The sequence below is a fragment of the Polyodon spathula genome, chromosome 11 (genome assembly GCF_017654505.1).
Source record: "Polyodon spathula isolate WHYD16114869_AA chromosome 11, ASM1765450v1, whole genome shotgun sequence".
Taxonomy (NCBI): domain Eukaryota; kingdom Metazoa; phylum Chordata; class Actinopteri; order Acipenseriformes; family Polyodontidae; genus Polyodon; species Polyodon spathula.
Genome location: NC_054544.1, coordinates 11,324,612 through 11,349,188, shown reverse-complemented (window position 1 = coordinate 11,349,188; position 24,577 = coordinate 11,324,612). Strand labels below are relative to the sequence as shown.

At 33.9% G+C, this 24,577-nt stretch overlaps 1 protein-coding gene across 3 annotated transcripts; it reads right to left on the bottom strand.

Annotated features, from left to right (window-relative positions):
- Positions 1-3,744: 3,744 nt before the first annotated feature.
- On the bottom strand, positions 3,745-19,351 carry LOC121323633 (TRAF family member-associated NF-kappa-B activator-like). Of its 3 annotated transcripts, none has more exons than XM_041264797.1 (9): positions 19,177-19,351; positions 18,322-18,393; positions 16,920-17,061; positions 16,390-16,501; positions 15,800-15,945; positions 13,063-13,139; positions 12,820-12,938; positions 11,768-12,207; positions 3,745-4,868 (listed from the first exon to the last, which is right to left on the bottom strand). In XM_041264797.1, exons 3-9 carry the CDS (start codon positions 17,016-17,018, stop codon positions 4,695-4,697), a joined length of 1,167 nt encoding a protein of 388 aa, XP_041120731.1. In that variant the 5' UTR covers positions 17,019-17,061; positions 18,322-18,393; positions 19,177-19,351; the 3' UTR covers positions 3,745-4,694. The 3 variants fall into 3 exon arrangements, with proteins under 3 accessions (XP_041120731.1, XP_041120732.1, XP_041120734.1); XM_041264798.1 differs by having other exon boundaries at positions 18,322-18,378; XM_041264800.1 differs by lacking the exon at positions 18,322-18,393.
- Between the last annotated feature and the right edge of the window lie 5,226 nt (positions 19,352-24,577).

Genomic DNA, 24,577 nt, shown 5'->3' with positions numbered 1-24,577 from the left:
CTGTAGGTCTGTTTTATTTTATCCTGTAATGCTTTTTTAAAAATCCAGTGCAGACATCTCTTTAAAAACCTCCTGTACCTAAATATATTTATGTAACATTGAGCTATGTGTGTAACGAACGACGGATAATTTAATTCGAAGATAATTTTGGATTCGGATACCCTACTTCCATCAACATCGACCATAATTGTTTCCTACATTGCAGGTATGAAATTTGCACAAGCTTCACAAAAATATCCTCTCAGGATAGTGTCTCCGACTACCTGTTCTAAACCTTAATTCTGCTAGTTTCGTTTCTTTGTCTGCTATAAGCTACCCGATATCTTACAGAGCCCAATGTTTATTATATGAAAATATACTGGGTTACTACTAATAATAACAAATATAATATAAAGCAGTTCAATAGTTACACACACACACACACACACACACACACACACACACACACACACACACACACACACACATATATATATATATATATATATATATATATATATATATATATATATATATATATATATATATATATATATATATATATTTGATATATCTTTTTAATTTCATATAGTTTAAAATTCATGTTCAGTAATGTTGAAAAAAACTTTTTATGTACATTTACAACAAAATATATATATCATATATATATATAGATATATATATATATATAGATTATATATAATATATATAACATATACAAATTACTAAAATAAAGAACATGAACCAAAGTATAATAGGTAATAAATTAAATAAAATAATAGCCTATAATTACATTGCAGTATAATTGATTAAATGAAATATTTTTGGACATGGTTGGAACAAAGATTTGGACTAGGTGTGCCAACCCTAGGTTTTGGTTCTGTAACAAAATTCTAGTACATAGGTTATATCTAGTTGCATAGGTTATACTTTAAAATTTAACTAAATAGTTTTTTTAGGTATTAAAACAGGTAATGGGATAATCAAACCCCTTTTTAGGTTATGAATAGTAATTAAACTAACTGTGCTTATTTCTAATTCTTTAACTAACATACTTTTGTTTTTCTCTTTAAAAATTAATATATAATAACTCTCTGTGCACGTTTTTCTATTGTAAACAAATTTATATATAATTTTATTATATATATATATAAGATATATATCGTATATATATATATTATATATATTATTTGTTTGTGTAGGAAAAAAAAACCCATTTTTAACTCATTAAAAATATTATAATTAACTCTCTGTGCATGTTTTTCTACAAAGAACCATTGATTTTAGACTTTCAACAGGGTTCTATAAAAAAACAAGGTTAAATATCAATTAACTAAACCATTGAGCAGATTGTTCTACAGTATTTAACAAAAAAAGTCGTTTAATTCTAAATAAACAAAATACAAGTTCCTGAGAAAGTTCTAGTGATTTAAATATACAATCTAAATATGCACTGCACAATGTGTTTACAGCTTTCAGTACAGGAGCAAGTCGAGAAGTCACTATAACCTGAAGGTTGCATAAAACACAAAGCTGAACTAATAAAATAACCGGTTAGCAATCTTCACACCAGCTCATCGACATAGCACGAGTGTTACATAACCATGTTAGAGGGACTGCAAGGTCTTCTCTGCATGATGTTCTGTTTAAATAAATGATCCTTTTTATAGCACATCATCTTGCAAGTTTATGAATATTATTCAATTTGTTTACCATGCTGTTAATAAACATACCCTTTAAAAAGACGAAATGTCTAACTCATTGCTTCTTATTTTGAATAGTCACACAAGAAAATGTTATTATTATATATATATATATATATATATATATATATATATATATATATATATATATATATATATATATAGATGCCTCTTAGATAGATAGAGCTTATATGTCTATCGGAGACATCACAACACGCCGTGCTCTGTTTCGGTTAATATATACTCGAATATAGTGTTGTGCGGCACGAGACAAAGCCAATGAATACACCAGTGGGCGGAGTTGAGACAGCGCTGAATTATTATCATTTTTCCTGTCACTCAGTAAATTCAACAACGTCTCGGATTTCAGTATTTTGTTCAAGGTCTGCGTCAGAGAGGGCTGGATAAAGTGCAAAAGTGTATTTTGTTGTTTTTCTTTAACATTTACAAACCACTAAAAATACATTATTTGAAGTGACAAAGTAGGGTGAGTATTTTTTTCTGTTTTGTTATCTTCGTTCATTTCATTGCTCTTCATCCAAATCGGCATGTCTACTTACTACTTTGTGATTCTTTGCAGGTAATTGTTCAGTCAGTTTATAGTACAGCTGTACATCTGTAACCGTAAAAGCAAGATGGCTACCGGTACTTCAAATTCTGTGAGGCAGTGCAGTGATTTAAAATATGTGACAAGGCTCCAACTGTCTGTATTCATCCAATAAACAGACAGCTGGAACCTTACTCGACCAATCATATTGCTTGTTTCATGTTCCATTGCCAGCCCTGGATTATAAATATATACATAATCCAGGGCTGGCAATTATGTCAGAGTCTGAAGTATGAACCAACCTTTAGTCACAGTCACAAATTGCAAAAGGTTTTAAAAAGCAAATACCAACTGCCACTTTTGCCATATATATCAGAAAATGATTACATCTTAGGAAGGAAATACTGAAGTCAAGGAACAATATTCCCCTCAGCCTTTTATGAAACCATCCAAGGTTTCAAGGTTTCATTATATATATATATATATATATATATATATATATATATATATATATATATATATATATATATATATGTGTGTGTGTGTGTGTGTGTGTGTGTGTGTGTGTGTGTGTGTGTGTATGTTGATTTTTGTGTGACTGTTCAAAATAAGAAGCAATGATTTAGAGCAATTCATCTTTAAGCATCTTGTCCATACCTGCCATTTGATTAAAGGGTATATTTATTAACAGCATGGCAAATAAATTGAATAATTTTCACAAACTTGCAAGATGATGTGCTATAAAAAGGATAATTTGTTTAAAAAGAGCATCATGCAAAAAAGACCTTGCAGTCCCTCTAACATAGTTATGTAACACTCGTGCTATGTCGATGAGCTGGTGTGAAGATTGCAAACTGGTTATTTTATTAGTTCAGCTTTGTGTTTTATGCAACCAGGGTATAGTCACTTCATCGACTTGCTTCTGTACTGAAAGCTGTTGAAAAACTCATTGTACGGTGAATATTTAAATGTTATATTTCAATTATTAACACTTTCTCAGGAACACGTATTTTGTTTAGTAACCCTGTTAGTCAGTATTGCCCTCCAGGGGCAATTCATTTTCTGATATATGACTCAAATTGCAGTCGTTAGTTTAACGTCAGCAATATATATATATATATATATATATATATATATATATATATATATATATATATACACACACACACACACACACACACACACACACACACACATGAGCATGGAACATGAGTTTATCTTCAAACTAGGAACTCTCAAACCTCTTGGAATGAACATTCTATTCTGACATAATCATCCACAGAAATCTTGAAAAATAACTGCATTATTTCTCTTTCTACATAGCTGAACATGCTACACAGGCTTTTGTCTGAAACATACTCAAATATATTTATTTTAATCATTTAAGCATTTTGTGTACATAAATATATATATATGTGTGTGTATGTAAAAATGTAGTCCATATCCTTTGTGGGATCTCTCATGGACCATGAAATATTCTATGTATCTCTCTATATATACAAGAAATTGAAGTCATCTATTATAACATATTTATTTTTTTAACCAGGACATAATATCATCGAGATGTTTTACCATTTAATTGTCCTTGGGAGACTAAGGGAGGTTACACACATGCTTACAGTACATAGACAAATCAATAAACAGTATGCCTGAATTTATAAATTACACACCTCCTGATCTCAAGTCAAATGCTAATATGGGGTTTTAAACAATCCTATACATATACACCCTGTATATTTGTAAATGAAAGTAAATTAATTTATCTGCCTCCTCACACCAAGAGAAACTATTCAATGTAATACAATGTAATGCTTTACCGTTTAATGTAACTTCACGAACAGATCATTTCTGTATAATACAAAGCACTGATAACTCCATCCCCTTTTAAGCAGGCAGAATTAAGAAGTAATATACAGCTTAAAGCAACAATGGTTTTATACAGATCACTCTGAAGTATGCTATTCATACAATGCTGGATTCATTAAAGCATAGCTTTATTACACAGCATTCCTTTTAAAGAAAAATATTAAATAGTCTGTTTAAAGCAAAAATTGCCTAAGGGGTTGATTCAATCAAAAATATAGCATATGCATTTTCTATAGTGGCATTCGATCTAACTTTTTGAGAGGTGTGGTATATAATTAAAATTAAGGTCTTATAGTTACAGCATATTTTTTATACTTTCACAAATGCAGTGGAGTTTGATTGAATGGGAGCATCAAACCCCATAGTCACAATCAGACCAAAACCTCAACATCCAACTTAGAGATATTTTGCTTTAGGCAACCTACATGATAGTTAACAGTTCAAATTTTTATGAAAACGCTATTAAATACAGAAATATAACAAAAGCAGCTTTTACAACTTAACTGCATAAAGAGTAATTTTGCTGTACCTCCAAAAAAAAACAAAAAAAACAGAAACAACATAAAATGCAGGTATCCCAGCATGAAAGTGTTTACATATTAGGAACCATTGCTAGCTGGATCTTTAAAGTGTGAATTAAGATGCCTAAGAAATTCATCCCGGTTGGATGCGATTCCTGCTGGCAGGATGGCTTGGCAGAACTCACACCTACTGGGGTTTGCATTTTGTTCAGGATCAGCACAGTCTTCACTGTTGTGAGGGCTCCAGAAGGGCTACATAAAAAGAAAAGAAAAACACAGTTTTAAATTCTATAACATAGACACATAGATACATTATTTTTATTTCAGGCAATTTAATCAATTGACTAGTCCTCTTTTTTATGCCTGGCTCATTTGATCAATGTACTCCAGAAGTATTCACCCCCTACCAATAATGTCACATTTTGTTATCCATGCAGTTTTTCAAACAAACTTTGTTTTATTCAAAGCTGTAACGGTTAAACTGAACACTGTTACATGAGGAGGAGGTTAAATGTCAGCAAAACTTGCACAGAAAATGTACAAAATGAAATGTACTGGTTGCATAAGTATTCAGCCCCTTAAGTCAGTACTTGGTAGAAGCACCTTTTGCACCAATTACGGCTATGAGTCTTTTTGGATAGGTCTCTACTAGCTTTGAACAGTAGGATGGTGAAATTTTTGCCCATTTTTCACTGGAAAATTGCCCCAGTTCTGATAAGTTTGTTGGGGATCGTTGATGGACTGCAATCTTCAAGTCTCACCATAAATTTTCAATTAGATTCAAGTCAGGACTTTGACTGGGCCACTCAAGAACATTAATTCTCTTCTTGTTCAACCACTCCAGTCTTGGCTGACTCAAACAGGTTTTCCTCAAGGATTCTCCTGTACTTTGCACAATCCATTCTCACCTCTTTCCTGACAAGCTTCCCAGTCCCTGCTGAAGAGAAGCATCCCCATAACATGATGCTGCCACCACCATGCTTGACAGCTGGGATGGCATTGACTGGGTGATGTGCAGCGTTTGGCTTATGCCAGACGTAGCGCTTGGAATTTAGACTGAAAAGTTCAATTTATAAACTAAAAATTTATAAACAAAACTTTTTTCCACATCTCTGCAGTATCATCATCCATATGTGCCTTAAAATGAGGCTTTTTGAGTAATGGCTTCTTTCTTGCTACCTATCCATACAGGCCAGTTCTGTGTAGGGACCGGCTTATTGTTGATGTGTGAACACCGACTCCCACCTCAGACACAGAACTCTGAAGATCTCTCAAGGTCATTGTTGGCTTCAGAGTGACATCCCATGCCCAGCTGCTCAGTTTAGGAGAGCCACCTGATCTGGGTAGTGTCTCGGTGGTGACTTCACTGTGCTGAGAGGGATAATCAGTGCCTTTAGAATATTCTTGCACCCTTCTCCTGCTATATGCCTCTCTACCACTTTATCCCTGACTTGTTTCGAAAGCCCCTTGGTCCTCATGGTTCATGGTTCAGAGGGGTGAATACTTCTGCAAACCACTATATATATATATATATATATATATATATATATATATATATATATATATATATATACACACACAGCTCTGGAAAAAAATTAAGAGACCACTGAAAAATTATCAGTTTCTCTGGTTTTACTATTAAGTTCAGATTCATTTTTAAACAACACAATACTAATGTTTTAACTTAGGAAGAGTTCAGCAATCAATATTTGGTGGAATAACCCTGATTGGGGAACAAGTTTTCTTTCAGGACAACCTTGTACTTGGCTTGATTCACAAATCTGCCCGATTCCAGCCTTGCTGAAGCACCCCCAGATGAGTCCAATTTTCAGCTTTGCCCAGCACCTGGTCGTCTAATGGTTAGACGGAGACCTGGAGAAGCCTATAAGCCACAGTGTCTGGCACACACTGGGAAATGTGGTGGAGGATGGGTGATGATCTGGGGGTGCTACAGCAAGGCTGGAATCAGGCAGCTTTGGCATGAATCAAGCCAAGTACAAGGTTGTCCTGGAAGAAAACTTGCTTCCTTCTGCTCTGACAATGTTCCCCAACTCTGTGGATTGGTTTTTCCAGCAGGACAATGCTCCATGCCACACAGCCAGGTCAATCAAGGTGTGGATGGAGGACCACCAGATCAAGACCCTATCATGGCCAGCCTAATCTCCAGACCTGAACCCCATTGAAAACCTCTGGAATGTGATCAAGAGGAAGATGGATGGTCACAAGCCATCAAACAAAGCTGAGCTGCTTGAATTTTTGCGCCAGGAGCGGCATAAAGTCACCCAACATCAATGTGAAAGACTGGTGGAGAGCATGCCAAGACGCATGAAAGCTGTACTTGAAAATCTGAGTTATTCCACCAAATATTGATTTCTGAACTTTTCCTAAGTTAAAAAATTAGTATTGTGTTGTTTAAAAATGAATCTGAACTTATTTTCTTTGCATTATTTGAGGTCTGACAACACTGCCTCTTTTTTGTTATTTTGACCAGTTGTCATTTTCTGCAAATAAATGCTCTAAATGACAATATTTTTATTTGGAATTTTGGAGAAATGTTGTCAGTAGTTTATAGAATAAAACAAAAATGTTCATTTTACCCAAACACATGCCTGAGAAAGTGATAATTTTGCAGTGGTCTCTTAATTTTTTCCAGAAACTGTGTGTGTGTATATATATATATATATATATATATATATATATATATATATATATATATATATATATATATATATATATATATAATCCTACAGATTAATTCAATACAATCATGTTTGTGTAAATATGTATATATGAACTGCAGATTTTTTTTTTTTTAAAGCACTACACAATGTTCTATTGCCTTATATTACAGCATAACAAACACCATTCTTGCATCTCAGTACAAACATGTCCCCTATTCCCAAACGTAATTTTTCTTGTTTAGATACAATCAGCACAGACAAATGTATTCAAATACAAATAACTTTTTTAAGGTCAACGACTGAAAAAAAATATTATAAAGCACACAATATTTTTGGTTCTTCGTATTTTTATTTCAAACTCTTTTTTTAAGAGATCATTTTTAGAAATTCAAATACATAAAAAATGCACACAAACAACCACTGGATGTACTTAATTTTTTTATGAGAATCAAATGGCTTTGAAATAACTGCATTTTATGAAACAACTGCTATCTATCTAACCCTCATGTTGACACCACATATGAACATTGACCAACCGTAAATTAACCAAATTTCAAATTATGAACAAGGAAGCATTGTAATTTACTACATGCAATTGTTTTTGGGCACTAATAAAATATTACTGTACCAGCAGGCTGGATACACCACATTTGTTAACTACAGTACTGTATGACTCTGACACCTCTGTCTACAGCATTGCGTGGCCACTGTTTAAAACATTGTTAGACTTTGTTGTAATCCAGCTGTCACAGGAAGCAGATAGTGATGTGTTGCATTACACCTCTAGAGTTGATCATCGTGTCTTTCTTTGTACAGCACTACCATCTCAGTGTTGCAAAAAAAAACAAACAAATGAAGCACATTTCATCCCTTATTGCCTGCTTTAAACCAGCCCATATTTTAGAGAACTCTTAAATGTTGACACTGTTTAAAACCCCTATGTAGTCCAGCATCACATCCTAGTAAAAGGATTTCAAAGTACGCTGGGGCCTCAACAGAGCTTTCAGAATCAACTACATGTACGCTTGTTACAGTCACCAGTCATAATGGAAGCAATGTCCTTCTTTTTCACTAACTCATCAAATTCAACCGAAAGCACAGATCATAATTAACACATTTTAGAAACAATTCTACATTTTCCAGCCGTATATTTATTCCTCCAGTTTTTACAATTTCAAAAGACATTTGTTTCTTTTCAGCACTTTTCTGCTTTATGAAATTTCTGATATTCTGATTTAATCATTTTCATTATAACCAAATGTATCTTTCAGCTGAAACCAGTGCTGCTGTAGAATTCTCAATGTCATATAACAAAAAGTTTTTTGTTTTTTTTTAAACAAAAAAAATAAAGTGGGTCACTATTAGAACAACAAAATCTATCTGAAATCTAAAACAAATACTGTTTTTGAAGTACCCTTCCTCATAAACCAACACTACTTGAATTCCATTACTGAAATAGTTCCCTTGCATTCTTCATGAGCTTGTTTACATGTAATTTATATATAGCATATGCATTTGTCCCTGCATAACAACTACTGCTTTTGATGTGACCCATTATCTTTTCATAAGAGAGGAATCTCCAACACATTATTATCTGAAAAAAATACCAATTATCTAACCCTCTGCCCCATGCTGTGTGACAGCTCAACACCAATTCTTTTTTTAAATGATTTTTTAAGCAGTGTACTTTGCTGTAAACTTGTAATCACATACCAGCTGTTTCATTTATTTTAATGCAACTGGCTTGGTACAAAGCAGGGTGCCAGCTACTGAAAAACAGATACACAACTAGTAAAAGAACAATCAAGAGAGAGCATAGAGAAGAAAGGAATGAGTAACAATTAATATAATATAATGTGTGTTTCACAGCTCCACAGGACTTCAACTAGTTATAAAAAACTATGTAATTTAGTTCACTCTTACCACTTACCACTGCAGCTGTGATAATATGATAGTTATACAAGACTATGTAAACAAAAGGCACAACTGTTTATGATCCCCTATGCTGTAATTACCTACTTGTATCCTCAGTTTTTCTAAACAAAAACCAAATAGGTCTCAAATATATTACTCCAAAATGCATTATCTTAAGAGCACCTAAATGTATATTGTTATTTTATGAACAGCCTTTATTAAAAAGAGACTCTAAACTGCTGTACATGCCTCCCACTTGCATGTCTATTTACTTGTGGACTACTTAAAAAATGTTTTATTAAATACATTTTTAAAAAGTATTACTTATTAACATTTTTCAAAGCTTTTTTAAAATGTGGAAATTGAATGCAAATTATACTAAACTACACCAAACTCGACCATGACTCCGCCTTGCCCAGCCTGGAAGCGGACTTGATCAGGGGCTATAGTTCTCAGGACAAGGCAACTCACAGGACCTTTTACTGTCAAATTCTTAATCAACTTGTGAGTGAAATTTGTAAGAAATTTTAAGTACATGGTTCAAGCAACAAAATCTAAACATTCCTGTTTTGAGAAACATGAAAATTAGGCCTGAGTAACTTTGAAATAAACTATTACAATATTCTACCACTGATCATCACAAGGTGGGTGCCATTTTCTGTTCTAGTTGATAATCAACGTAAACGTTGTAGATCATATAGGCTTTATTTAAAGAATTAACTTAAATATCCAATTGCTTTAACAGGCACAGACAGAACCACCCTTATCTGTTGATTAAAGTAAAGCACTCTTGATTGATATCTTAGAACACCCTGACTGAAAACAATGCTGTCTGATTGCCAAATGATCAAAGGGGGAGGGCATTTGCATCAGAACGGGAGGCCAGACAGACAGGCTCCCGGCTGAAGGGAAGATGAGTTGAACCAGGTTGCAAAGGAGGGGTACATCTTGTGGCGAAGGGCACAAGATGTACCCCTCCTTTGCAAATTATAAATAATTCCTTTTAATGTTCACCCTTCTCATCACCTCAGTTCAAAATCATTAGAAGCATAAATTGTTCTCACACTTATGTTTTTACACTAATAATAGATTAACCAACTGGCCCCAGAATATAAAAACAGGAACTTCTGTATAACTAAAAATATAATGAAGTGTTTAGCACCAAAAAAGTCATTTCTTCCAGGGGAAATAAAAATAGTTTTTGATCAAACTAGGAAACTTTAGAGAATGTCATAGACCTTTAAATGTCCACATTGTTGAAATTATGGTAATACCATTTTAAGGCAGAAACGGGGAGGAGACCTTGATCCCACACCTAGCCAATGAGAACAACCAGCGGCAAGTTTGAATTCTGCCTTTGTGCAAAGAGAATAAAAATGCAAAACGCCTTTAACTTACCGCTCCAGTACATACCTATACAACAGACTACACCGAAATAAAGAACCCAAGCCTCAAGAAAACTCTTTCTGCTGGTTAGCCCTGACATCGCAAAGGACAACAAACGCCGCTCTTTGAATTTGAAACATCAACTTTCTACAACAAGAGATTAAGTATACCCACTCGTGTTCCTATAATAATCTCTCTCTCTCTCTCTCTCTCTCTCTCTCTCTCTCTCTCTCTCTCTCTCTCTCTCTCTCTCTCTCTGGTCGGTGTGATATTAAGCATGCTTGTTAGTTTGGATGTCAGTAAAATTCACTATGGATAATTCAAAGAACGCTTAGCAGAATACATGGTACCTTAGTTTTTAGATTTGCATGTGATATTGATTGCATTTTTGCATGAAATATTAATTGTATAATTGCGTTTGCTTATGGTAATATCCTGTGTACCATGTTAGTTGTGTAGTTGGCAGCATATTTAATAAATTCATTGCTTGGACAAATTCTTAGGAGTATATTTATCCATGTGTATCACCCTCGAATAATGAACTGTATTTGATTACTCATGTGAGCGACTACATTAGTGTGTAGACTTGGTGCGTTTTCAGAGGACGTATCGGAGAAAGGTTATGCATTATTGTGAAGCAGTTGTTGTTCAATAATTAGAAGCCTGATTAAGAATAATAACAAATCAACCCGTACACCACACAACGTAATGATACAAAATGTTTCAAAGCATGAAATTTAAAGCTAGGTTCCCGATGGTACAGTAAATTGATTGAGCCAAACCCATATATGAATCCATGATAAATGCTTTAAAGGCACTCTGCACTGTAATTAAAGATACTGCCTTTAGTAAAGTTCTCAAATTGCCTTATCTCTTTGGACGAAGCAAAGCCGAAGCATGCCTGCATTGTAGCTTGTATTCAGCCTTGGTCCTAACCTTCCAGTAATGCCAACCAAAGGGCATAACTTTAATGTGACTAACACCAGTGGAGTACAATCATGTCTTCTCAATTGTTCAATTTTCTCTATAATGATGGCAGAAACGTTTCTTTTAACAGAAAACAAAGAATCATTCAAGTTAAAAAATGCCATGTTAATAAAAGGTGATGAAAATCACATTGTTGCCTGAATTTTAATTTCAACTAATTATGTAACAATCTCAACAGCTTACCTGTTGTGGTCCTCGTACAGTCTCAGGTGGAAAAGTATCTAAAGTAGTAGAGGAAGCAAGAGGCTTTGCCATGTTCGAGTGGTTAATATCTGAACCAGGAGCCTGTCGGTCCCAGTCGATTCTTCTGCAGTTGGGAGCATGTTCAGGCTGGGTAACTTCATCACTGTCCTTTGTAAAAGCTGTGAAAGTTCTTCCAGTTGAAAGAGCTACTGGTTTTTCTGGTGCACTATTTAAAAAGTCATATTCAGTGTCTGCAGGTGGAAACTTCACACTGAGATTAGAAAAGGAGTCCAAGCAATCTTCATCTTCTGGGCTGACTCCTCGGGATGTTATAGAAGCAGAGCTAACTTCTTTATTGTCGTTAGTCTTTTTTGTGGGTTTGAGGGCCCCTTGTTCAACTGTGACATCAGTGCATTGTATAGGCATTGAAAATTGACCTTCTGAAGAATAAAAATGTATTTTATTAGTTTATAGCTATGAAAAATGTAATCATATAATCACATATGACAAGTTAAACGCGTAGAAATATTAAAATCCATCCATCCATTATCATTAACCGCTTGATCCTTTACAGGGTTGCGGTGAGCCGGAGCCTAACCCGGCAGACACAGGGCGCAAGGCAGGACCTCACCCTGGATTGGACGCCAGTCCATCGTAGGGCACCACACACACACAAACAGAGGGCAATTTAAAGTGACCAATCAACTGTAACAGCATGTCTTTGGACTGTGAGGAAATTGGAGAACCTGGAGAAAACCCACGTGAACATGGATAGAACATGCAAACTCCACACAGACAGACCTGGAAACCTGGAATCAAACCTAGTACCTCTGCGCTGTGAGGCAGCAGCACTAACCACTACGCCAGTGTGCCGCTCAAAATATTAAAATACATTAGAAAAATCAATAATCATAAAAAAAACATTCACCTTAAGGTTGCATAAATCTCACTTTCTAGCTTACAACTTTAACAATAATTCACATTTTGTCTGAAATTTTAACTCTTTTAAAATTTGATTTCATGGAATAATAACAATTCAACTGCAATGTTACCATTTGCTGCCTCATTTTTTATCCTCAGCTTATTTAAGTGATCCTTCTGTTTTCTTGTTGTATTCCGAATGATCTGTAATGTACCACGGATCTCATTGAAAGCCTCAATGACTTCTTTCCTGGAAAATAGTAATTTTTTGATTAATAAGAAAAAAATTATTTAAAAAGCATTTAAATTTTTTTAGACTCCTAAAATGTTTGTTTGTCTCAGAGGGTGGGAACACAGTGAATAAGAGATCATACCTTTCATCAATAGCTATTCCAGACCCTGGATAAGGAACACTTTTCCTCTGTGCTGATTCAGCAATATTCAAATTTGCCTTTAACATGGAGAAAATGTATATATTTTAAAAGGTCACTCAAAGGCTTCTTAACAATGTAACGTTTTATATTGTTATCTATCTACTTATCTTGTGAATTTGTGCATACTCTGTGCTTAAGATTATGTATACCGGAAATAAAATTCCACAAATAATATAGTAACAGGCTTTACATAATACAGGCCTGATCCTTATATATTGTGAAGAAATAACTACACAAAACGTACACCATTTAATGTGGTGTTAGTAGCAATTAACATGTTGGTACTTTAACAGACTTGCAAATTACTACGTTACCATGGCTTTATTCATTTATACAACCCGTTAGTTTACAGTGCTCAAAACCCCTGAACGCTTTGCTAACAAAACCATAAACCATGACATTAAGTCATCTATTCCATCTTTAATATATATACATCAATTTATATATATATCAATTTAAAAGCAGATGGTAAAGTGTGAGACTTTGTACCAAGTCCATGTTAACCTTCAACAATTAGGATTCAGCATATATCAGACACATTTGTGGTTTGCAGAAAGAACATGTGGCATGTATTGAACATTTGTACAGACAGCTAAAAAGATACTAATCTGACACTACGTATACCACTCTCTGAGAGGTACTGTATGGAGCTAAACATAAACTTTATAAAGATCTGCCACTATTTAGATCTTTAAATGGACCCTGGTGTCATTCATTTTCGTTTTTACCAGTTAGGTTCCATACCACAGAAACGTTAGGCTACCTACCGTAACCCTGGTTCCCTGGGTTACGGACCAAGTGCGTCTTCCCAGGAAGGGGCCTGTCGGCAGCTCTGGTATAACTAGCTCAGTAATACCTACCCAATGGGCAGTGATATCACAGTCATGTAGGTGGTCGACTTCGAATTGAAAGGGAATAGGTTTTCTTAAACACTGTCGGTGTGTGTGTGTGTGTGTGTGTGTGTGTGTCTGTACAAATGTTCAATATATGCTACATGTTCTTTCTGCAAAGCACAAATGTGTCTGATATATGTGTAAGTGACCCCCATAGCTATATATATATATATATATATATATATATATATATATATATATATATATATATATATATATATATATTTTTATGAATCTGATACCAAGGTTACGTTAAAGCTTGAGGATTCAAATACCTCTGCCCAGAAATGCTTAAACTGTGTTAGTTAATTATCACCTTTCAAAAAAAATCTTTAAATACTGAAACCAATTAATACAATGTGAGAAATGGTAATTGAATTTTAGGAACTTTAAAAAGCAACCTGTTACAAAAGTTTTAACTTACTCACTACAAATAAATTATGCTAGCTCACTTAAATCAACTGTGATAATACAGATGTGTCCTACAGCAGAAATATTTTACTTTTTAAATAAATTTTGTCCTTCCAAAAGTACCATAATACAGAAATGCTAAACTGATCAGCATGTATTTTGTTGTTATCTGCAACTGTAAATGAAATGATATAACTGCCTCTGGCATTTCTGTATGCATTCCATCTCCACTCTACACAGCCATGAGTAGCTGGCTGTCCATTCTCAAAACTTTACATTTTAAATAAAAGATTAAAAATGTATCTTATATGTGGATGAAATAAAAATAAAAAACTGCTTATTTAACCATTAAAATCTGTGATACTGTAGTTTAGGAATCTGTTGTACAGCAAGTAGCTATAATCTATAAATATGTTATTCATTTTGCTATTTATATTTGTACATTCTGAACAGAAATAATACTGAATTATAAAACAATCATTGCTATAATTTTGCAATAGCGTGTTATAGAAATGTTGTATTTTACATTATTATAGATAACAGATTACTAACATATTATAGATATAAAATCATAGTATGAAATGAGTGGAAATGCATTTTTTTTATTTTTATTCATTTGACTTTGGGTAAAAAATATATATATTTTTTCAGCCACAAGAGATTTTATCCTACAGCACCATCTGTTGAGCGCATGTATTATTACCACTATTGTTGTATTATGGTAAAAAAAAAAAAAAAAAACATAAAAAACATTTTAATTTGTGGGATCCAAGGTCCTCTAAAACAATCGGATTGCTGTTGCCCCTGACTCCCTTTAACTCATTTCCAAAGTGCCTCAATTGTGTATCTATTATTGTAACTAATTGCTTTTGTTTATTCTCTTTTCTTGGAACACTATTGTTCCATGAAATAAACAAACAACATTGCACATTGGTTTTAGAGAGAAATGTAGTCATTCACAAGCATGAACTGCATTTTAAAGCTACAGTATTGTATTTCTATCATAACATATTAGAGGTTTTATAAAACTTTTAAGTTTTTAACCTGATGAAGATCTGATGAATACACCACTAATGTCGAAACGTGTTGTTGTTTGACGCTCTTTTGAATAAAAGCTGATTTTAATGGGATACCTCAGGCTTCACCTCTCTTATCTGTTTGCAATCTAAAAGGAACTACAAGAGTGTACTACTAATTCTGTTTCTGGTGTGGACAAACCAGAACATTTGAATTAGCTACACATCAGAGACATATATATATATATATATATATATATATATATATATATATATATATATATATATATATATATATATATATATATATAAAATCTCTATTTTATTGCAGGCCAATAAATAAATACAATAGATTACCATTGCCAGATTCTCACTGTGTGATGTGACTGCTTGGTTTTTATGGAGTTGACCATAAGCTAATAAGGACTGACATTCATTTTTTCTGTGTGTCTGCAGGACAGCCTCCTTGCCTTCAAGTATATTCTCTGAGCCTTTCACATTGCCTGAAAAAAAAAAACATGTAAGCTGTATAACAACTGTATAATGCTGTATTAATGTTTTGAGTATTTGAATACCTTCACAAAACTGAATAGATTTTTTATATTAATTCTAAATAACTGGACATTCATGACTTGCCAAACTGTATAATTATATTAAACTAAATAAAGCCAAACAAAATATTAACTGTTTCATATTGTATATCACAATACTTGTTTATTGTCCTATGTAAAAATAGCATTATAAGGCCTGGTAAGATTAACTAGTCATCAGACCTATTATTTTGTGGTTACGAATGCCTAAATTATGCCTAACTTGAAAGTGACACTCTACTTGCAATAATACTTGACTTGTCACACAAGCCATTAAATCTTTTCAACAAATCCCCTCTCAGTAACCATTTTAGTTTAATTACCAACCAATAAAGCAGCGACGCCTCTAAAAATTACCTCTGGAGGAACTTCCTGCAGAACTCTGTTGGGCTCTAAGTTCTGCAATGAGTTTGTTTTGCTCCTCTAACTGCAGCTTCAGCTCACTGATATGGCGTTCATAAGCTTCCGTCTGTAGATAGCAAGTGTGCATATAAATGGACTATAGACAGCATTCAAGGGGATAAGGGATACTGTAGAGCCCACAAACCTTTTTTAATGGGGTGGAGGTTTTTTGTTTATTTAGTAAATAGTTTTAACATGAAGGCAGCTACACTGTACAGTGTACTACCCAGGGTTGAAGAAGGGCAGAGCAGGGACTTGGCGGGAGGGCTGAAAGGGGTAACATGGCAGCCCCTTTTATTCATATACTCGTCTACCTATACATGTTCAACAACATGTAGCAACTGTTCTGATCAGACGTGATCCTATAAAAATGTTTTGTTACAGATCAGAGATTTTAAATACGCATCCTGTCAAAAATGAAATATTTTAACTATACAATCGTATACTATAAATAATAATTGTATACTAAAAATAAAAACACATACCTTTTGTAGAAGTTCCTTCTTTGCACTTTCTTTTTCAATGCATGCTTGACGATAGGCTTCATACGCTTTGTTGAGCTGATCCCCCATTTTTCTCTCCATAATCCACTCTTTAGTACCATCACTAACACTTCCACCTAGAGACCTAGCATGAAATAACAGTTAGCAATGTTTTTATTAAAAGTTCAAACATTCTGAGGACTTTTAAATGCTACAAAACTTAAACAGAAACAAAATATCCCCAAGAGGGTTTTAGATAGATATGAGTTCGCTCAGTTTCTCACAAGTAAAATACAGAGTTGGAAATTAACTAAATGTTTGAAATATAGTTGGAAATGAATTGCAAGAACGAGTGTTGAGAAAACACCAAGCCTATTATGGATTTTGATTCTTAAAAAAAAACAAAAAAATGCTTTCAGAACAGAGTGGAGTGGCAGTGCTGTCAATGTATTATTACTCAGTAAGACCCTTAATGGTATTCCTTATCTTTCAGTTTGATTACCAAGAAAGTACTGTCATTGGTTGACAATGCTTTTTACTGCATTAAATTAAACAGGTTGCTACAATGTTTTGTTTTCTGTAATATACAGTAATGCACTGTCATTAAAAAAAACTAAAAAACACAAAAACTGAAATTTTCACGTTAAGAAAGCTATACAGCTCTACAATAATACATGTAATTAACAGTGATGACAGACTGTATTAAATGTATAGTTTGTTGTGTTCTTGACATATGCTCTAACAAAGGAAGAACAACAGGCAAAACTATAGAATTTGAAGGGACATATGGTCTTGTCTGTCCAGTGAAGAGGCTATAACAAAGCAGACTGGTATTCAGTAACATCTGGAGTACACATACAATGCAAAATTGGTAAAAGGAATAGATCATTCATTGGAAGGAAGAGGCTTTTGTTTGTGATCTTCTAATCCTATGTTCTGTATAACCTGGGACATGTGTACAATTGTTGTCATTCAGCTTCCACTTGTGATTAAATAGCCTGGAACATAACGGATAATGATAAGATCTAGTAAGAGCTAACATCTTATACAGGTTTAAATTGCTTCCAGTTTTAGCACAATCGGACTTTTAAAAAAAACAAAAAACAGAATGTACAAAAAAATACAATCATTTAAAATCGAAGACACAAGTGTGTTTTACTTGTTCACCAGAGCTGTGTTAATACTCAGTATCACTTTAATAATATCCTGTACGTTTCCTGTTCATAGTTAATATATCAAGTTTATACAGTCTCTATAAAGAGTTGTTAGCTTTTTTTTTCACGTTGTCAGCTTACAATTTTACAATAGTTACGTTGTTCTGCAGTGTATTTCATTAATTGCAATGACATAATAATATATATTTGCGACCCTTTAGTGTTCTTTGCAATAAGTCTGCTCTACTTACCTCTCATGGAAAGTTTTAGGATTTACGATCTTGTCCTTTTATTTCTTTAAACCAGACCTAACCAAAACATATCTGGTTAAAATGAAAGAAGAGGAAAGTTTGCATAATTGTGTTTTCTAAACAGAAATACATAAGGGGTCCTATTATTTTTTTTTTTTAAATAAACAAATAAACACAATAAAACTAACAAGAAACGACGCATAGCTACAGTTGAACTAAATCTACAATGTACTGTTTTTTTCCTTTTTAAAAAAAATGAGGAAAGCATATATATATAATATATATATATATATATATATATATATATATATATATATATATATATATATATATATAACATGAGAAGTAACTTTATAAGCCTTAATTGTGTTAGATTTATAATGTAAGTTCAAGTTCAAATATTTTACAAATTGTAAAGTTTTAGAAAATGTAAAACAGAAAGTATATTTATTACATTTTGAAGAAATGTTGATTGCAGGTTAATTTATAAATTATTTAATTGTTCAATTGGTTGTATGAACTGAGAAAAAAAAAATACAAACCCTTATCAAGATTAGGCATTTATATACAATGTATGAGCATGCACTTAAAAACATACACATCTATAGCGTACCGTTCACAGCGGATTCAAGTACAGTACAGGCCTGCTATACATTATTTTAAGACAACGCGATAAAGTGCACGTTAACAACTACTGTTAACAGCATTCATATATTTTTATATATTTTTAAATTACAGAAAAGGAGAAAAACTACACATTGTAGCAAACAGCATTAATTAGTTTCAGTTTCTTAGAGGCTGACGCAATTGTATTACTTAAAGCAACTGTAAAGAAGGTAATGTTTCAATACTTACGAACTTTATCCTTTGCTATAAAGGGTCCCTTACACGGTAAATTCCATTAAAAGACGCACAGTTTACAGTGTCTGGTCCTTAATATCGTTTTTTAATTTTTTTTTTAATTCTTTTAACGTTATACAGAGTGGAAAAAGAGGAAACCGTGCACTTCACTCGCACTGCTCTAACATTGACAGTGTGGTAATAATATGTACTGGGAACTTCCCACGGGGAATCCCCAAGCCAAAGACTTCCGCTTGCAAAACCAGCCAATCAACCTGCGCGTGGTTGAGGCAATGAAATAGGTCTTACGAGCTTCTGGTAAAATGTGTTGTGCTTCAAAGTGGAGAGGTAGAATACCTAAATAATTATCTTTTTTTTATTATGTATTTATTTTACTTTTTGATCTGAGTTGTCTCATAATCTCAAAATCCACATCTCTTCAGTACAATATGTTGTTTTTACAGCATTATCAGGGTCAAGTTACACGCGTATACTTTGCTGGACAAGAAACAGGAGGCAGCTGTTTAACAATTTATATGACTAACATACTGTACAACCCCGCGCCGCGTCAATGCTGCACATTCTAAATTAGAGCTAGCAGAATCATGACATGTAGCAACAGCTTGTATTGAACAAGTATTAGCAATGAATCCCATTTGATAAGCGACTCTCTGGATGGACAAATGTAAGTGGCGATTATGGGGATGGATGAACAGATGCACACCACCCTGTGTCTCCAGTATCGCAATTTATTCTAAATAATCTTAATATCACGACAATTTGATGAGCGGATCTCCACAGATATGGAAAACGCGTGAAGTGTTACCCAACCCCCTCCGTTATAGATCCTTTGTAGAAGATTTCATCCCAGCAGAGAATACTATAAAACAGATGTTTTGGGAATGTTGCCTTGAGGCAATGGTGCATCAGTCAAACTCCAGCTTGGGCAATGTTAGGACATTGTGGGGAGTTGTCTTCTCTGAGGATGGGTGGGGATTTACTTCAGCATTTGTGTCACCCAGTGATTGTATATTCATTTTTTGTGACAGTAATTTTAAATCCCCACTATTTTCTAAGGCGTGTATGGGAGTGGGTACTCTCATGATTTCATTCTTTAAAAAAAAAAACACGTCAATGTATATGGACTTTGCAAACCCTGTTTTTCAAAACAGGACAGAACGATTATCTTTTGGTTCCTCCAGCCACATTTGTTTATGTCCTCATTTACAGTAATTTGGTTAGTGACATTTACAGTGAGCTACCAAGGTTATATGTGCAGTAAAATGTTCTATATGACCATAGGAATGAAAAAAAAGCATCACCTAGATATCATTCATGTATATTAGTAGATTGACAACTCATGAGAAAGCAAATAGTTTCATCCATTCAGTTAGATTTTTTTAACAAAGTAAAATATCATGCAGTGTCTTTGAAGACAAAAATAATTTTGTGAAAGTATTCTTGACAGTGCAATATGAGGTGAAAGATATGCTTCACATATTTATTTTTATGCTATGTATTAAAACTGAAAGAATAGTAATTTAATTACAATTATTTTAAAGTTAATGGAAATATGTTGATTTTAAAAGGTCAATAACTTGAATAAAATAAAAAAAAACGATACATTATGGTTGAAAACTGCCATAGCGCATCTAATAGAGATAACACCTGACTTATGAACGATCATACATATTGGGGTCAATAAGACTGCAAGAAGAAAATCGATAACGCAAAATTTGGTTTTGTGGGTGAAGGAAAAAAAAGATACAAGATTTTTTTTTTTTTTTTTTTTTTGCAAAATGCCAAAAATGCTAATTAAAACATATTCATAACCCTGACAAGGAAAATGAAATTAATAGCTAGTTGAGGTACTTTTCGCAATAATAACCTCTTCTAAATGATTAAGATGCAACTCATACCAAAGATTCTCAATCGGATTTAGATCAGAACTTTGACCAGATCATTCCAGAACCTTCATTTCATTCTTCTTTAACCATCTTAATGGTACTATATCATGTATTATACACTTTCCACTGTATTTAATGTACTATTTTATGTATTATGCTACTATCATGTATTATACACTTTCCACTGTATTTAATGTACTATTTTATGTATTATGCTACTATCATGTATTATACACTTTCCACTGTATTTAATGTACTGTATTATGCTACTATACTGTATTATGCACTTTCCACTGTATTTAATGTACTATTTATGTATTATGTTACTACTATCATGTATTATACACTTTCCACTGTATTTAATGTACTATTTTATGTATTATGCTACTATCATGTATTATACACTTTCCACTGTATTTAATGTACTATTTTATGTATTATGCTACTATCATGTATTATACACTTTCCACTGTATTTAATGTACTATTTTATGTATTATGCTACTATCATGTATTATACACTTTCCACTGTATTTAATGTACATTTATGTATTATGCTACTATCATGTATTATACACTTTCCACTGTATTTAATGTACTATTTTATGTATTATGCTACTATCATGTATTATACACTTTACACTTTATTTAATATATTATGCATTTTGCATTTCTCTATTTACTGCATCTCACTTTCGCTTTGTGATGGTAGTCCACTGTGAAAGGCGTTATATAAAATAAAGATTGATTGATTGATTCTGAAGAGATTTTGATGTGTGTTTTGGCTCATTGTCATATTATGCTTTAATCAAGTTTCGCAGCGGAGGGTTTCAGATGATTGGCCAATATGTTTTGGTATGCTATGGAATCCATTTTACCATGTATTGGAACTAACTTTCACATGCCATTAGAGGAAAAACCGCCCCATAGAAGGATATTACAACCTCCATGCTTGACAGTAGGTATTGTGTTCTTTTCTTTGTACGCCTCATCTGACTTTCTCCAAACATAACGACTATCAGCGTGACCAAACAGCTCAATTTTTGTTTCATAACTCATATTTATCATTCAAATGCTGTTTTGCAAGCTTTAAATGATTGTCCTTGTGACATTTTCCTAAGAGTGGCTTTTTCCTTGGCCTGTGACCATTGAGATCTTCACCATGCAATACTCGGCCTATGCTTGAAATGGAAACCGCAGTCACACCTGCAGCAATTCACTTTGAATATCTCTGGCAGTCAATCTCAGATTATTATTAACCTTTCTCACAATTCTTCTACTTCTTCTTGGTGGAAGAACCTTCTTTCTTCAAGAACGAGGGATCGCTGTGTCAGTAACATGAGTCTTGTACTTCTTGATAATAGAAACAATAGTTGAAATTGGGATACTCAAATGCTTGGACATCTTCTTGTATCCTTCTCCAGCTTCATGAAAATAAATAATTTTCTGCCTAAGGTCTTCAGATAGCTCTTTACTTTGTCCTATATTGACTTGTTGGTAATTACAGCAATCATCCTATGCTTAACCCTTTTATTCTCTCTAAGAATGTTCCCCTACAATCCAGCATTTTCTAGACTTTTGTAGAATTAGGTTCTGCATTATCATATTGAAATTTCTAGCACATTGTAGGCAATAATACCATAGCATCAAAAGGTTTTAATTAGCATTTTTGGAGTTTTTCCAAAAAAAAAAATGCTGAAATAAATAATTATAGACATCTATTCATCATCCACAAAAGCAAAACTTTTGCTACAAAGTAATTTTCCTATAATTATTTGTTTTTGAGAAATTTCTACAAATTATAAATTTCCATTAGGGTATGTACATACATAGCATGCTCTCATACTATCACACCCTTAGTTACAGATTGACAAACATGTGTTTTAGGCTATCCAATATTGCCATGGCTCAAAGGTGAAAGAGTAGAGGGAGGATGCCAAGGGAGTGTAAGGAACTCCCATCACTCAACAGCCTCCCTTTGCTCTGAGCTGGTTGATCTGCCACTTTGGGTCAAGTTTCCTTTTCTTTTGTAATCAATAACCTGCCTTGCATGCATGGTGCTGTGCTTACTTCTATAAAGGCACTTTTGCTGGTCTAGCCTACAAAAAAAGAACCACAAAATAAATGTGCAATATATGAGTAACTGCAATAAGAGCCACTAATATCGTTCCATTGCAGTCCCCACTTTGCTGACAGTCAGGGGTTTAAAGATGTATTGTGTTTCTGTATTTCGATTACACTAGGAGGTGGTGGGCATGTCATTGCCATTGGTGTTGGGTGAACTGGTAGCCCTCAAGTGCACAGGGTGTAAATGGGAAATGTAATGTAATTCCTTCTCTGTGCAGTTGGTTCATGACCTGCCATGAGATTCACTGGCGGTTTTTTTGTGGTGAGACCATGACCTCCAAGATAGAAACCCCTGATAAAATGAACAGTTAAATTAAAAAATGTCTGGTACAGTATCTGTGCACATGTATGTATGCCATAGCTGCAATATTACCTTGAGGTCATTGCTGTTCGTTGCCATGACTATTTAATACAGTTATTTTAGATAACAGTTAGGTGTGCCTTTTCAGATATGATAACTCAAAATCGAAACAAAATGCAAAAGCAAAACTAAACTACTTTCTTTTAAAATTTATTTTCCTTACCACAATGTATCTTAAATTGTGAATGTGAAAAAAAAAATATTAAAACAAAAACAGTATAGGGGAAAAAACAAATAACTCAGTAATGGAGTGAGAAAAATAGTTACTAACGTTTGTTGTGAAGCTTTTGTTTGTGTGTGTGTGTGTGTGTGTGTGTGTGTGTGTGTATGTGTATGTCACTTTTTGTAAGATACATTTATTGTTTTATTTTTGCAAATAAATACTGGTATAAAATGTGTTTTTTCACAAGTTACCACTAGATGGCGCCCTAATGCCTTTGAAAAAAAGATGACTTACTATATACCGTATATAGGACGTTAGATAGTGGAGAAAACGTTAGGTTACTTACTGTAACCCTGGTTTCCTGAAAGGGAAGATGACCACCAACCAATACTTTTTGGATATGCCTGCCATAGGCAGGTATTCACTGAGCATTTTAAGTCAGAGCTGCCAATAGGCCCCTCTGTGGAGGGAAGTCCTCGGTCCCGCCTGCCAAGGGAATAAGTAGTCGCTCCACGGAGCTCACTTCCTCTTTTGCATCGAACCCGCGAATGCAAGTGACACGACCTTGCAAGGTTTGGTGCTCGTCTTCTCAGTCAGGGAACCAGGGTTACGATAAGTAACCTAACGTTCCCTTTCAATTCGAAGACGATCACCAACCAATACTTTTGGGAAAAGTATAGGTAGAACCTGGAGTACCCCTGCTAACTACAGTACAAATGTCAGTTAATGAGGTACCTTGAAAGAGAGCCCATGACACAGTCACACCACTGGTAGAGTGAGCAGCCACCCTCCCAGGTGTGGGTAGGCTGGTATTATAATACGCAGTCTATACTGTGTCCACAATCCAGTGGGACAGTTG